This window comes from Vicugna pacos, chromosome X (assembly GCF_048564905.1).
Source record: "Vicugna pacos chromosome X, VicPac4, whole genome shotgun sequence".
Taxonomy (NCBI): Eukaryota; Metazoa; Chordata; class Mammalia; order Artiodactyla; family Camelidae; genus Vicugna; species Vicugna pacos.
Window position 1 is genome coordinate 28,965,906 of NC_133023.1, and position 17,070 is coordinate 28,982,975.

The window sequence follows — 17,070 nt, forward strand, 5'->3', positions numbered from 1 at the left end:
CATCACCTAATCAGTAAATTGCCCCTTCCTCCCTGAATGTCTCATCCTTTACTTTGTTATTTTCTCCTTCAAGCAGAAAATAGAACTTCTGGACCCCATTCCAGCTGCCTTATTCAACTTTTCACTAACCTTAAAGACCGTGGTTATGGAATAAAAGTGGGTTTCATTACACTGTGCTTTAGTAGGACCCCTTCTAGGTATAAGTGATAGAAAGCCCACTCGAACTGTTTTTGTTTTTTAAAGCAGGAAGTGGTAGTGGTGTGAATTTATGGCTTGTGTAACTGGGTTGGATGCTAGAATGTGGCAACTTCAAGAGTGAATGACTTAGTCGCCTACTATCAGCACTTACAGAGATGATCTCAGTGAAGAGAGCCATCTTGCCCAAGATCACTCAGTCATCCCAGCTTCCAATCATCCCACAGGATTGCTGAGGCCTTCTTGTGACCACATGATAATTCAACTTCTCCTTCTGCCCACTCCCGTTTTCTTATCTTTCCTTCCTTACCGTGGGTGTGTGCTTCCAAGGAAACTCAAATAGAACTCCTGAACACTAATCTCTGTCTCACAGTGTACTTCCAGGAAACTCAGTCTCTAAGAATAACCGAAACGTCCCAGTGTTTCAGGTAGATCAGACCCAAGAATGCAAACATCGTCATCATTTATCTCCAAACCTCTCAATCCTTCCCCAGCTACTGATCACATTTTGTGTTGGCATAATTCTTACGCAGCTTCTTAGCACAAGGTAGTGGAGATGGTCTATGGTAGCAGCAGCTTTACATCATTCACAGAGAGAGAAAGCTTCATTCCTCTCCTCCATAGTCCCTAACAACTCCCTCCTCATGTAAATAACTCAAATTGGCCTTGTTTGAGTCAAACGCACACCCTGGGGACAATCACTATGTCCAGGGAAATGAAGTCCTCTCATTGGTCATCCTTAAGCAAGGACAGTGGGGCCACATAACTAATGGACACATATAAAGTGGACTCAAGACAGTTCTGAAAAGAATAGCACACATAGTAGAGATAAAAGGAACAGAAATCCATTTTTCCTCGTCACCAGGGATGAAATTCACTAAGAATTTTCATGCGATAACATACCTCCCTTTTGTCAGCATTTCATATATACTTGGAATAAATTAAGAGTCTAATTTTTTAATTTGACAAATCAAGAAGGAATTATACTCAGGATGCAAAATCAAGGAATTAGTTAGCAATTCTTTTTTTTTCCCCCTCAGCAAGGGGTGTCTAGGATTTCAATTACAAGCATGATGGTGTTGATCATTACTGCCTACTGGAAGAGGTGAGTACTTTCTCACATTCACTACAGTCTAACTTGACACTAACAGCTTAGGAGGCAATGGAAGCCTGGTGTCTGGGAGGAGATAAACTGTTAGCTAACACATAGAGGTTCAGTTTTCTTTATTCTCTGTCCAGTCAATACAAGTCAACCAAAACCTGTTGTTGCTTCTTTATCAAACTCCCTGCCTGTCTTTTCGAAGAGCAGAGCACATTGAAATTTACTTGAACAGTGTTCTCAAAAGGGAAGTTATTTTCCATAAAAGAAAAATTTTACTCTTCATTGCAACTGATCTATCTCTCTTCCTCCAGCTGTGAAACTGATTAAGGTTCTTAAAGGCTCTCAAGGCATCTCTACTCACAGCCTTGTGATTACTTTTATAAAGAAAAAAAAGCAATAGGAGGGAATGGTTGATTACTCACAAAAAAACTTTTTTTAATTGAAGTATAGTTGATTTACGATATTGTGTTCGTTTTCAGTGTATGGCAAAGTGATTCAGTTTTATATACATATATATATACCAGTTTTACATATATATATATATATATATTCTTTTTCATAGTCTTTTCCACTATGGTTTATTACAGGATATTGTGTACATTTCCCTGTGCTATAGACTAGGACCTTGTTGTTTATCTATCTTATATATAGTAGTTTGTATTTACTAATCCTAGATTCCTAATTTATCCCTCCCCATCCCATTTCCCCACTGGTAACCATAAATTTGTTTTATCTGTCTGTGAGTCTGTTTCTCTTTTGTAAATAAGTTCATTTCTGTCATATTTTAGATTCCACATATAAGTGCTATCACATGGTATTTGTCTTTCTCTTTCTGACTTACTTCATTCGGTATAATAGTCTCTGGGTCCATCCATGTTGCTGCAAATGGCATTATTTCATTCTTTTTATGGCTGAGTAGCATTCCATTGTGTATATATACTACATCTTCTTTAGCCAGTCATCTGTTGATAGATATTTAGGTTGCTTCCATGTCTTGCCTATTGTAAATAGTGCTGCTATGAACATTAGGATGAATGTATCTTTTTGAATTAGAATTTTCTCCAGATATAGGCCCAGCAATGGGATTGCTGGATCATATGGGAACTCTATTTTTAGTTTTTTAAGGAACCTCTATACTGTTTTCCATAGTGGATGCACCAATTTACATTACCCCCAACAATGTAGGAGGGTCCCCTTTTCTCCACACCCTCTCCAGCATTTGTTACTTGTAGATTTTTAATGGTGGCCATTCTGACTGCTGTGAGGTGGTACATCATTGTAGTTTTGATTTGCATTTCTCTGATAATTAGCAATGTCGACAATCTTTTCATGTGCTTATTGGCCATCTCTATGTCTTCTTTGGAGAAATACGTATTTAGGTCTTCTGCACATTCTTTGATTGGGTTGTTTGGTTTTTTTGTTATTGTATAAACTGTTTGTATATTTTTGAAATTAAGCCATTGTCAGTTGCATCATTTGCAAATATTTTCTCCCAGTCCATGGGTTGTCTTTTTGTTTTGTTTATGGTTTCCTTTGCTGTGCAAAAGCTTATAAGTTTGATTAGGTCTCATTTGTTTATTTGTATTTTTATTTCTATTGCCTTGGGAGACTGACCTAAGGAAACATTGATACCATTTATGATGGAGAATATTTTGCCTATATTCTCTTCTAGGAGTTTTGTGGAGTCATGTCTTATATTTAAGTCTTTAAACCATTTTGAGTTTATTTTTGTGTATGGAGTGAAGGAGTGTTCTAACTTCGTTGATTTAAATGCGGCTGTCCAGCTTTCCCAATACCACTTGCCAAAGAGACTTTCTTTTCTCCATTGTATATTCTTGCCTCCTTTGTCAAAGATTAATTGATTGTAGGTGTGTGGGTTTATTTCTGGGTTCTCTATTCTGTTCCATTGATGCATATGTCTGTTTTTGCAAATACCACACTGTTTGATTACTGTAGCTCTGTAGTATTGTCTGAAGTCTGGGAGGGTTTTGTCTCCAACTTTGTTTTTTTTTCCAGCCAAAGCAATCCTGAGTGTTTTATCGTTTCATGTAAATTTTAGAATTATTTGTTCTAGTTCTGTGAAAAGTGTCATGGATAATTTGATAGGGTTCACATTAAATATGTAGATTGCTTTGGGTAGTGTGGTCATTTTACGCCCCAACCATGGAAGCAGCAATCTGTTCAGATGTCTTGTAGGCACTGAGTTTACAAAGTGCCTGTGGCAGCATAAATCCACGGATTGCACAGCTGCTAGGACACTCACATTTCAGCCCTGCTTCTGAAGGCACTTGGCACCTGGGGATGGGTTTGGATTTCAGCCCTATTTCCCACATGTGGGCAACCCACCAGAGCTTGCAAGCTCCCAGAGCTCACAGAGCTGGAGCCACGCCCACTGTGAGCACACTTAGAATGAGTCTGCTATGGCAGCGCAGCCCCTCCCTTTGAGCACACACGTTAACGTCAGTGGTGGACCTGGGCTTCTTCCTGTGCACACCCCCGGTTGTGCCCTGGAGCACGCTCCAGCCCCTTTAGGCTGTCTCAATGCAGCCAGCCCCAGTCTTCTCCCTGGGTCTGTCCTCTGAAGCCCAAGTTTCAGCACTGAGCCCCCATGCGCACCAGCAGATGCATGTCTCAGGCTGGGGAGTGCAGCGAGGTGGCGCCGACCCTCTACATGCTGGTCTCTCTCTGTTCTGCCCACCCCAGACGGACTGCTGCACTCTCTTCCGAGCCTCTGAAGCTCCCTTTCTGTCCTAGCTGATCTCTCCGCTGTTTAAGGGGCTTTCCAAGGTGAGGGAACTTTTCCTGTCCTTTTTTCCTTCATCTTACTCGGTTATGAAGCCATCTTTCTTGCAAGTTAGGTTTTATGAGATCTTCTGCCAGGGTTCAGCAGGTATTCTGTGAAAATTGTTCCATATGTAGATGTGTTTCTGATATATTTGTGACAGCAGGTGAGCTCCATGTCCTTCTATTCTTCTATCTTGATCTGGTCACCTCCAAAAATACTTTTTTTGAATTTTCTTCTCAAATTGTGGAGGAAGGGGAAAGGAACATACAAGGAATGTTATTTCCTAGTATGTGAGTGTTCATGGTCCCCTTCCCACTGATTCCACAGCAGACCACAGGCATCAGAAGGTAGATGTGAAAACATGAGAGAGACTTAAAGATTAAGCTAGGATAAGGGAAGATCAACCAGTGGCTGAGGGAGAGAAAAGAGGGGAGAGGTAGAGAGGTGAAGACCTTGATAAGTTTCAGAGAACTTGGTGGAGGATCAGTTATCCCCATGGAAGGGTTTGAGAGTGGCAAAATGAGGGAGAGCAGATTTCAAGATGTTTTTTCCTCATCAGGCATACATGTCTCACTTCCATAATTACGTGAGAAAATAAGCACAGGTGTGAATTACTTTCTGTATCAGGCAAAGACCAGTCAGAAAAACAGAAACCATCATACTTCAACAGAGGGAATGTCACACCAGGAATTTGTTACATGGACGGAAAGTGGAGAATCCCAACATGGGTGCAGAGGCAACGTAAAGACGAATAACTACAGGAAGTGGTGACCACCCTCAGGGCTGGGGGGAACGTGGGAGGAGATGGTGTAACTCAAGCCCCGAAGCAAGGACCATCTGGCAGGAGCTAAAACTACAGTGGTGATGGCCAGCAGGAGCTCATGCCACAGAGTGAAAGACTGACTGGTGGAAGCTGGAGCCTCCATTGGAAATGTAGCCACTTCCCAGATGCCACTTGAAGCAGAGAGCTGGGGGAAGAAACACTCTGGCTTCTCTCTTGCCCCTCATTCCCCAGTTTGGCTGAACATACCAGAAGCCAGAGGGCCAAGAAGCCCGGCAAATACAATTCTCTCTGAAACAGAACAGAGCAAGGAGAGGGTGAGGAATAGATCTCAGAGCAAAGAAGCAAATAACTGGAATGTAACTTGACTGTCTAACTGTGTTTCTTTGAATTCCTCTCTGTGTGTAACTGAACCATGAAGCCAACTGTCCTTTATGTGGGTTACACATGATTCAAGAGCAATGTAGAAGGTCACAGTTGAGTACTTTCCTTTAATATTAAAAAGTGAGAAATAATATTCCTTTACCCTTTGTCTTAATTCTGCAGCGTGCCTCAAGTATAAACAGCAACCAAAAGAGTTCATGTCTCTCTTTCTTTTTTTTCCTTCTTTTGTTCCCTTTTTCCTCTCCAATTCCTTCTTTTACCTCTCTATTCACTATAGCTGTTGTACAGTCACCCTTATGCAGTTGGTAAACTTTGATCTCACAGTGGGGTTACCATCCTACCCTTCTGTCTCTTTCATGTCCTGAAGATTATAGTGATATTCAGGGGAAAAATGCTAAATCTGGCTTTTGGCATCTACCACATCTGACGTACCTTTGTTCTGACCCTATTTACATACCTCACCTAGAAAAATGCCATGTCCACCTGGCAGTACTACAGTCATTAAAACATTTTGGTATATTTGTTATGCCTTCTTTTCCTGTAGTTGTTTTGGGAGTGATTTTGGATGGGGTTGGCATGGCCAAGCTTTTATTCTGGTACCATGGTTAGAAGTATAGCCAAATTGCTTGGGTTTCAAATCACATCTGGCTTCCTAATTGCATGACCTTGGCCAAGTAACTTAACTGCTCTGGGTCTGTTTCCTCATCTGTAAATGTAATCATAATAATAGAAACTAATTTAAAGATTCAATTGTTAGAATAAAATGAATTTATTTATATACTGAATTTATATGTATGTATATGTGTCTTTGTATACACATGTATATATGTATCAACTCAAATATACATATATATGTGTATCTATGTACATACACGTGTACACACACATAGCCTAGAAAATTGGCATAATGTAAGCATTTTATGAATGTCAGCCATCACTATTGTTATTTTTTTCTCAATAAGACTGTAAATGCTGTTCCAGCCTGTCAAAAGATATCACATCTATTTAATGTTTTGTACCTAGCATGAAATCATGGCTAGTTGGATGACTTTTTAAAACTTGCCACTTGATAACTGATCAGTCAAAAAGTTAATTCACTGTGTAAAACACATCCCATGATTTGCACTGTTATTTGTGTCTCAGTTGTAGAATTAGTTTCATTTCCTAGACTTTTTTTCTGTCTTTTTTTTGTGGTTTAAAGATTTAAATTTGTTATGAAAATGAGCTTTTCAGTTGACCAATGATTAGCTAATTTCTGATAATAGAAAAGGAAACCGATTGCCCCAAGGCTGCTGTTTTCATTTCCTCATGGGAAGAAGAAACATAGCAGAGAAGAAAGGCGGACTCAAGGCATTGAACCTCTGCCACCATGGGGAACTGGGCTGTGAATGAGGGCCTCTCCATCTTTGTCATTGTAAGTACCAGTAAGAAAGAAATTACAAATTCTCTAACCTGTCTGGGTTCTCTTGGAAACTAAAATAGAGCAAGACTTTTTTGTTCATTTATTGTCTTTGAGAAATTGTGCTGAAACTGATTTACTGTGTGAACAGGCATCTATCTATAAGCAGACTGAGTCCATTCTTCCAAACTTATTAATGGAAAGAATACATTTCGGGGCTCACTTCTTCGAGTTTATTTCTTGAGTTTTTAGGAGTACTAAACTAGCCAGCGTTTCAGAAGGAGTGGAAGACATTTCATGCTAATGATTCCTGAGTCTGAGTTGCTTATTATTAATGTTTACTCAGAGGCAAATTCTCTATCTCTTATGTATTTATACCACCTAAAAAGTGGGTAATTGAAATTTTATACTGTTTTCCAAATAACAACACAAGACTGGCTCATGTACGGGAAATTAGCCTTTATTTCAGAACTTATACCAAAAATAATTGAAGTTTTCAATTTTCTTTTTTTAAAAAAAGTATCTTCTTTCCTCTGAGGTAAACTTTAGTTATTTGTGAGATTTTTAAAAATTCAAGGGAAGGGAATTGAAGAAAGCTATCTAGACACATATATATAGTATATATTATATATAGTATATGATTACATACAGATCAATATAATCTATCTTGAGAAACAATTTTTGTAAGTAAAGATATGGCTAATTTTCAAATACACATGTTGATTTCTTTAGTTTTTAATATACCAAAGATCTATTATTTTAAGATAGTGGTCTCAGCAAAGCAATATTGGACAACTGCAAAGATAGAAATGTGATTTTAAATAGCTTTACTAAATAGCTAATGAAAGTATTACACCGATGTTTAAAAGAACACTTACGAATGAAAATTTTGAGTGTATCATGAAGTAAATATGAATCTTTGAGTTGTAGAGATAGAAATTAGTAGCCCAAATAAAATAAAAAGAACAAATATTTTGTCATTATAAAAATAAGCCAAAGCAGTATTCTAATGCAATAGAGAATTGTTCTAAGGACTCAGCTGTTAACTTGATTTCTTATCCCCACTTTAAAAATGGATTACCCCTTGGAAAACAAATTCAAATTATACTTTTAGCTCCTACCACAGTTTTCCCCAGGAAAGGACGTCCATCTAAATTATACACTCATATACTTGAAAGGGAAGACACAGCTTGGAAAGCAATAGGAAAAATGACAATATTAGGAAATGGAGAAGTTGTTTTAGTACCTTCTTTATAAAGAGATTGTTTTTAAGTGTCGAAGGACATTAAATAGCTTTAAAGCACAGTTAAGAAAGGATGGCTACTGTGGAGCTGAAGGTAGATGACTGGGCAGTGTCACCATTTGATACAGTCGGTGCTTGGGATGAAATGAGCAGTCACAATCTAGAAGGGTCTCTAAAAAAAAAATCCCACACCCCTCACCCATCATTCATGCTCGATATTCCCTTTCTCGAACGTTAAGCAAAATTTATCAAATAGAATTAAAGGCTTGACATTTTAGCTGACGAGACAGACTCCCCCTAGCTGGGGTAGGATGCTGTGTGATGGACAGAGGCGATTACACGGGTGAGAACAGAACACAAAGTCCTACTGATGTGGGGGGGCAGCAGAGTAACATATTCCTTTCCCTTCTCTTTTTAAGGTGAGTCACCTGCTCTCAGTTATCTATGAAAGGTTAAGAAAAGAGGAGGAGAAAGAAAGCAGAAGAGATAAACTGATAATAACTTGGCATCCTGGCCAAGTATTAAAACAATCATAGGGGACGACACTGGGTGGAAAGGTTAATTACAGAGAAGTGCAACAACACCGTTGTGGAAAAGAGCTGGTCACACCCAGCTTTGTAACCACTTTTGTCAAAGGCTGTATTTGGGGAAGTTCTGACTTTGGTCTGACTCCAAACTTGTGTGAAATCTACCTGTTGAAACACGAAAATTTCACACAATCATTTCTGTTTGTGCAGCTGGTATGGCTGGGGATGAATGTCTTCCTCTTTGTCCATTTCTACCGGTATTATGCTCTTCGAGAGGAGTTCTTTTACACTCGAAAACTTCTTGGGGTAAGTATAAGTTCCATCTCATGCAGTATTGACCGGCTCACATTTCTAATCAGAGAGTCTTGTTCCTAGTCCTTTTAACATTTTGAATAAATATTCTGACCAACCCAAACAGCACCATCAGCCTCACTCCCTCCATCGCAATCCCAGGAACAAGGGTCTTTAGGCTTTTCGGAGTGAGATCAACCAAACTGTGACAGAGGCTCCCAGCAGCATCCCTCCCCTCCCTAGGCTACTGTGCCACTGTTTAGCTTAAGGGAGAAATCTAATACTGACTCTCGAATGGATGGCCAGGTTGGGGAGATGGATCCACGGTGACACAGGTGCCACAAGTGGGACTTTCCGTATTCTCTGAATCATCTGATTCCTACTACTTTTGTGCATGAAAAGCCCTGCTCCTAGTGACATGTTATGAGATAATCTTCAGGAAATAAGCCTCTCCCTACATATGGAGCCTTTGAAGAACTTCCCCAAAGGTCACGTTCATGGACTAGGCCAGCAGAGTCAAGGCCCTGACTTTTCTTGGGTCCATGAGCGCTCTCAGTTTCCTTGAGCTGCTGGTTCTTTTTCGTCATAAATGAAAATAGTTACAATTATAGCTGCCCCCAGATGCTCATTTGTTACATCATGCTGAAACCATGAATTCATTGCTTAATGACACTAATTCTAAATCATATGCATAAATAATTACAATATATAATTATACTATATTATTACAATTGTTGTTAATGTATTCAGGTTGATGCTGAAAAGGATGATTTCCTTTTGCATTCCCCCTCCAAAATCTGCAACTTCTTCTTTTTTTTTTTTTCAAAATCTACAACTTCTTTAGGCATTACAGAGAACAATTATTATGCCAAAGCAACTTAAGTTATTGCTGAGGTTATTCTAAGTGCTAAGAAAATCTTCACAAAGCCTCAGTGTCTATACTGAACTCTAGTTAATGATATGCATGCTTAAATATTTAGGAGGAAGTGAACTGATGGCTGCACCTTACTTTGAAATGCATCAAAAATAAGGTGTGTTGATGGATGGATAGAGGGAGAGGTAGATGGATGGACAGATGAATAGACATGTGATAAAGCAAGCATAGTAAAATGTAAAAGGCAGAATCCAGGAGGTGAATAAACAGATATTTATTGTGAACTTATTTCAGATTCTCTTTAAGTCTGAAAATGTTCATCAGAAAATGTTGGTGTCGGGACGAGGGCCAGATTCAAACAAAGTATCCCAGTGGGCCCTAAAAATAAACCTTTGGCTCTGAAGGACCTTCCTTTCCAGATAACTTGATGTCTCTGGAGTGTGGGCCTCACGGTGGGAGCCCTGGGGACTGGGGGGTGGTATTCTCTGCTCCCAGGACTCACCCTGCTTCTTATCGTGCCTTTTCCAGTCAGCGCTGGCACTGGCCAGGGCCCCTGCAGCCTGCCTGAATTTCAACTGCATGCTGATTCTGCTGCCAGTCTGTCGAAATCTGCTCTCCTTCCTCAGGGGTTCCAGTGCGGTAAGAGCAAACATTTACAAAGTTTGAATTCCTCAAAATTTCGAAGGCCATCAAGCTAAATACCCTTTCTTGGGAAAAGCAAACCAATGGTTTGTGAGGATTCTCACCTCTGTACAATATTCACAAGCCAAGCCACGCTTGATTCTCTAGTTTATTTTTATATTATTTGTTGATGGAGCTCCCTGGGATGACCATTTAACCTTGAACAGATATTAAAGGCAAAAAACCAGAAAAACATCAACCAATCAATCTCTACCTGAACAACAGCGATTAAGTACATGCACACACCCACACAGACAGAGATACATGATCGTGATGCCCGTGTATACGTTTATAAACAGGGATTTATGAGGCAGGCATGAAATTTAGGAATGAATCTTACAGTGCCATGTTTTTCAAAATGTTTAAGTCAGAGAAAATCTCTTTTCTGGATAACATCCAAAGAAGATGGAATGAATGAGCTATGAGTCACTCTGTCATGAATGTGACAGGTGTTAGGTTCATGGAATTGAGGAGTTCAGAGCTTTCTAAATGCCCAGGACTTCTTTCATCCCCACTTCCACAATTTAGTGAGCCCCCTAATGTACTCTGCTGGAAGAAAAAAATAATTATATAGGAAGAACTTTTGTATCTATAAAATGGTATATGAATTTGTTATAGATGTTTTTATATAAAGATGAGAAATGATGAACTTAGAATCTACACACAGACTCAAATTAATATGATACAAAACAACATATCATGGGTCCCCCAAACATTACAAATAAGGAGCAATAGGGACTCAAAGGAGGGGGGATTATATCATCTGGGGCAGAGGAAGAAGAAAGACTTCTTAGAGAAGGTGGCATCAGATATGGGCATATAACGATCAAATAACTTCTACGAGATATAAATGAGAAGACATTCTCCATGGAGAAAGTATGGGTAAAAGCGCAGGAAATGGTGAGGAAATTGTATTCTTGAAAGTCCCGTATAAGCATGACTTCTCTCTTTGGATTTGTTTGCCATTCCTGACCACACCAGAGAGGGTAGTTCTTCCAAAGTTAGGGATTGATGCCCTGGTGGGACCCATTTCACTGCTCATTCGTGACTGGTAGCCTCTGTTTTTCCCTTTTAATAAAATGTTTGTTTTATGTTACCTAGCTCTTTCAAAAATTACCTATTAAGTCAAGGTCATTTGTAGTGGAGAGCAGTAAGCAATCTGTTTTGATGGGCATGTACGGATTGTAAAAGGCAAGTGTCTGAGGTCAGGCTGGAGAGGAAAGCTGGAGGTTTGCTCGTGAAGTAGGACCTTAAATGTATAGCCGAGGAGTTGATACTTAACTGGCAATCAAAAGAGAGGAAAGTGATCTAAACTGTCAATAACAACCAGAAGTTGCCTTACACTCTGCCTCATTTTCCCTAGTCCTACTAAATTCCCATAAGTCTAGGGAGATTTTTCTTTAAGAACAACACAACACTCAATTTACTAATATAGAGTTAGCAAGCTACACATAACAGTAGACACTGATTACAAGGATTTCCAAATAATCTTCTCAACCGAGGAAACCACAGAGGTAAGTTTCATTTGATGGAAAAGTTTTATTGACGAGCCCCCTGTACAGTACAACGTCTGGTATATTGTAGGTGCCCAAAGAGCTTTTGCTAGACAAAGTTAATGTCCTGTAGCTTTTTTATTCTCCCTACTACCCACTGTTCAAATACTTTCTATTTAGAGGAAGTAAAGGCTGAGAAACAGGCAGTGTTTTCACCAGGAAGTCCTGTTAAGAAATCCTTGTTACCCCACAGGCCTGAATTGCACTGCTGTTGTGCTGCCAAGGCCCCGTGAGCAGTACGTGTTGTAATGGCCACTTGTAGGTTTCCCGTGGCCCAGGAGGGAAGAGCCTCATGACAGTATCTAAAGACAGGGGGTGATAGACTGGGATTTCAAAATTGTAGAATAGATAAACAAGATTACACTGTATAGCACAGGGAAATATACACAAAATGTTATGATAAATCACAGAGAAAAAAATGTGACAATGAGTGTGTATATGTCCATGAATGACTGAAAAATTGTGCTGAACACTGGAATTTGACACAACACTGTAAAATGATTATGAATCAATAAAAAATGTAAAAAAAAAAAAGACAGGGGGTGATATGAGGCTGCTCTTGAAATGGCAGAGAAGCTCGGCTCTATAACCAGAGAGACATCTATGTAAAAGAATATATTTTAAAATGGGCAGCAAGTAGCATTCTTTTCCAGATTGAGTGTGTCCCCTCCTTCCAGATTTCCCAACCGGAGATGTGACCTTGGCCCATTAAACTTCTTTTCTGATTGGGATTAAAATGAGTGTCCATGCTGTGACTAATGTTGGAAATTATAAGAGCTGCCCCTTATTGAGTCTTCGTAGACCTTGCATCGTGAAATCTGCATGTTGAGTCAGTGAGGTGGGGGTGAAATTACACGAGAGTGTTGAGATTCCAACCCAGGTCACTGTGCCCCCAGAGCCTGTTTGCTTTCCTACGTGTCACCAAAACTCAAAACTCTCCTGTTGTGGTACTGTGGTCTTAGAAAGTCCACCATCTATATGAATGTTTGGGCATGCTGAGTAACCTAGGCTAGAAGTAGCAAGGGTGTTGTAACGTCAAGGATTTATTAGTAGGCCTTTATGCAAACTAAACAGTCACAGAACTTCCGTTCAGTTTCTAGTGATCTTAATCATTTAGACTTGGCTTTATAATTGTTCTGCTTATCTGGAGAAAGAAAACCCCAGGATTGGCCCACCCCGGGAAAGACAGGGGTAGGACTCCGAGCCTGCTCTGTTGAAGGAAATGGGGAATGGTGGGGCTTGGCAGACAGAAGTCCCCAAAGAAGTCTTAATGACCCGACTTGCCATGCAGATACTAAGTTCTAACTGAATGGAAGTTCTAGTCTGAAGATCAGAAAGAAACAGTAAGGTGAGAGAGTGAGCTCTTTCCCATAACCTTATATAGTCTGAGAGTCAGACGTAGCCCCATGTCTAACTATGTGGTCTAGGGCAAGGCTCTTGGACTTCCTGTCTCATACTTGTTGTTTTTATTGTTGTTATAGTTTTTAGCTAAAAAGCTAAAGATAATGCAAATGTAACAATATATATGAGTGACATTCCAAAAGTGTGTTAAGTGACTAAGCCTGTCCCCTAGTGAGTTGTCAGTTAATAAATATTTGTTGAGTGCCAGCTATATGCTAAGCACTGGGGACACATGGTGAGCAGAGGGGAGACATGAATGAGCCACAAGCTCAGGGAGCTTAGAGTTTTGTGGAGGAAGTAGAGGAGAAACATGTAATTTCAAAATTATAAACAATGCTGTACTAATCAAGTGGTGGTCTTCATATTTATCGCATAATCTACTGTCACCAGGTTTGAACATGACTATCAGCTTCTTTGCCTGAGTTCTGTACATTCAAGGCTGGCTGTTGTGATTTCTCCTAAATTGCATGTAAATATCTAATTCAGATTTATTCATAGCACTTGTGGTGAGACCAGGTGTACATAAAATAGGACTTTACAGTTTCCATAAAGCTCATGTTACAGAAGCTAATGTTATGCCCCAGTAAATATGCACTTCTTTTTAGTTCCGTTTCTCAATTTTGTGAATTTTTTTTTGGCTCTTGTAGTTTGAATAGAGCATAGAAATCTGTCGAGATGACTCAGTAATCTTCCTTGCACTTGAATGTTAGTTTGTTGAGATTGGGCAAGGCTCTGTGGTAGTTAACAGTGGAGCGTCCCTTTAGAAGTCAATAGCAAAAAGCAGAGAGGTAGTTCAGTGAGGAAGCCATGGTGCCTGATGGCAGCTTGGCTAATTAGCAGGTGGCTGGCGCTAATTCAGAAGTGACTCAAAAGCATAAAAATGGTATCTGCATGGTAAGGAGGAAGAAGGAAGAAAAAAGCCTGGGCAGTCAAACAGCAAAGCCTTTCCTTCCCACCCCACCAACCAGCCATCTTGCCCCCTTGTCAGGAAACGATGAGGAACTTGTATCTGGAAGGCCCATATAAGCATGGTTTTGGCTTCTCTTTGGATGTGTTTGCCATTCCTGACCACACTATTGAGGGTAGCGAGGAAAGGTTAGGGATTGGTGCCCTGGTAGGACCCACTCTACTAACTCATCAGTGAGTAATTTAGCCTCTGTTTTCCCTTAAATAAAATGTATGTGTTCCATACTAAATAGCATTTTTTAAAAACTACCTGTTAAGATCAGAGTATTGCTGAATGGACCTTGTATTTCCCAAGCACATCTCTCCATTTTCCTGGCACTCAGTTCATTTTTCTCTAACAGTTTGTTGCTCTAACTGATAAAGGGCGTTGAAATCTATTGCTTCATATTTTTGATGATCCATGTTGATAATGATAAGGATAGAAGTATGGAGACAGTGTAGAGACGATGACAAAAGCACGTTCCTTTTTTTCAAATTCAGCATGCAAGAGCCAGTGTATTTTCCTCCAAAAGTTTCAAAGCAATTTTTCCAGGAAAGAAAATAGTGTGGCAAGTATAGACATGTGTATAAATATATCTCTATAGGTTTAGAATAATCATCTTAGGTTCTAGGAGAGTAAAAATGTCATTTAACCAAATAATTATTAAAGGATGGTTAAAAGGACATGACATATGGTTCTACATACAGGAAGCTTACCCTCTAGCCGAGGAGCCATGCCATACTAGCTGAAAAGTTAAATAATGATAACAAAAGAATCAAATATTTATTAAACACCTCTCCATGAATCTATGAAACAAACCTATGAGAGAAGAACTATGATAAATATACAGGTGAGAAAGCTGGAAACGGAGCGTGCTGTTCAGTGTCACACAGCTAGGTGGTAGGGCTGGGATCCAACACAGCTATATCTGATAGCAAACGTTGCTCTCAGAAATGTAATTCAATATTGCTTTCTGACCCTACTAATTCCCGTTCTCTCATTCTTGGGACTCCAACTGTATCCATCAGTCCAGTGAGGACTATATTAATGATCTGTTTTTGTGTAACAAAGTTAGAGGCTTAAAACAACCCCACTGATGAGCTCACAGCTCTGCAGGTCAGAAGTCCAGCATCCTGTTGTTGGGGTCTCTGCTCAGGGTATCACAGAGCTGCCATCAAGATGTCAACTGGGCTGAATTCTCCTGTGGAAACTCTGGGTAAACTCTTCTTCCAAGCTCATTCTTGTTGGCAAAATTTAGTCCCTTACAATTGCAGGACTGAGGTCCCTGTCTCCTTACTGACAGTTATTCAGGGGCTGCTCTCAGATCCGAGCTGTCCCTATATTCCTTGCCATGTGACCCCTTCCATCTTCAAGCCAGCAACAGCGTATCAAATACTTCTTGTGTCGCGGATCTCTGATTTCTAGACCCAGAATTAAAGGGCTCGTGTGATTGGATCAGACCCGTCCAGATAATCCCTCTCTAAAGTCAATTTGGGACTTTAATTACCTTTGCAAAATCTCTTTTGCCATATAACGTAACAAAATCACAGGACTGTCATCCCATCGTATTTGGAGGTCAGGTCCTACCCCCACTCAAGGGGACGAGATTATATAAGGTCACTGGGGATCATCTTAGAATTCTATATACCACAAGGACTCTATGAAACTGTGGAGGAACCTAGCAATTGGGAAACAGGAAAAAGATATTTCCTTAAAATTGTAAAAAGTGCAAAATAGTGAAACAATGTACAGCACTTGAAATAAACACAAAAGACAGTTCTTTCTATATAAGAAAACAAGGACAATTACGGAATTGGAGAATAGTGATTGCCAGGGGTTAAGGAGTGTGTGTGGGGGGAGCGAGGTGAAAGGGTAGTGGGTGTACAGCATGAGGGATCTTTTGTGAGGATGGAAATGTGCAGTACGTTGACTATAGCGATGTCAATGTCCTGGTTGTGATATTGTACGATAGTTCTGCAAGATATTGCAATTGAGGCAACTGGGTAAAGACACATGGGATCTCTCTGCATTATTTCTTACGGCTGCATGTTGTAAGAATCTACAATTATTACAAAATAAAAAGTTTAATAGAGGAAAAAAAAGACAACAAGGACAATCCATTTTTTATCCACAGAAATGTAAACTAAGTGATTTCAAACAGGAAACCCTTATTTTGAGAGCCTGAGTCACAGCGTAAACTCTTAGTGTGAGCCGCTGCTGTTGCACTGACACTGCCTCTACACTGACCGTTTCAATACACGGGGCAGCTGCCTTCTGCAACCCCACGTCATTCTCTGCCTGAGGACTTCCGTTCAGCCCTCTCCTGGGGCAAGCCTGAAATGCCAGGGAGTTGATGCCCTTGGAAGAGCCCTCAGCCAGTGATGGATAGGAGCTGGTGGATGACTACCTGAGATTCCTAACCCCTCAGGGTGTGGCTTACCAGTCTCCCAGAGTCACTGATAAGATATGATGGTGGTAGCTGATACTGTAATACATCCTTTATGGATTTCCCTCCCTTCCCAATCTGACTTCTCTTAACCTCACTTTCCAGATAGAGTACTGACACTTAAATTCTTGTCTTGGTTTTTAGACAAGTAGAATAATAGTGACTGCCTCTTTACATTTGGTTTGATGGAGAAGGGAATGAACCTTAAAGACAAATAGACTTGGATCCCAGCCATTGTGAGAGTTAGCTTTAGTTTTGTTATCTGTAAAATGAGGACAATAATACTTATCTTATTGCATTAAGTGAGGTAATGATGATGGATAAACTGCCTGGCTCATAGAAGGCATTCAATAAAGCCTAATGACTTTTTCTTTTTTCTGGAATCCTCAATGTCTTCCTTACTAGTATTTCTGCAGTTCTGGGAATCTGTTTTCATGGCCCAAACAGCCTGCCCTCCCTAGA

General features: G+C 40.0%; 1 protein-coding gene across 1 annotated transcript in view; it reads left to right on the plus strand.

Moving 5' to 3' along the window:
• The first annotated feature begins 6,527 nt into the window (after positions 1-6,527).
• CYBB (cytochrome b-245 beta chain) overlaps positions 6,528-17,070 on the plus strand; it is a 30,614-nt gene continuing 20,071 nt past the window's right edge. The window contains exons 1-3 of the mRNA XM_006211838.4: positions 6,528-6,661; positions 8,627-8,722; positions 10,110-10,220. Coding sequence (XP_006211900.1) covers positions 6,617-6,661; positions 8,627-8,722; positions 10,110-10,220 — 252 coding nt within the window. The 5' untranslated portion in view covers positions 6,528-6,616. The remainder of the gene's footprint in view (positions 6,662-8,626; positions 8,723-10,109; positions 10,221-17,070) is intronic.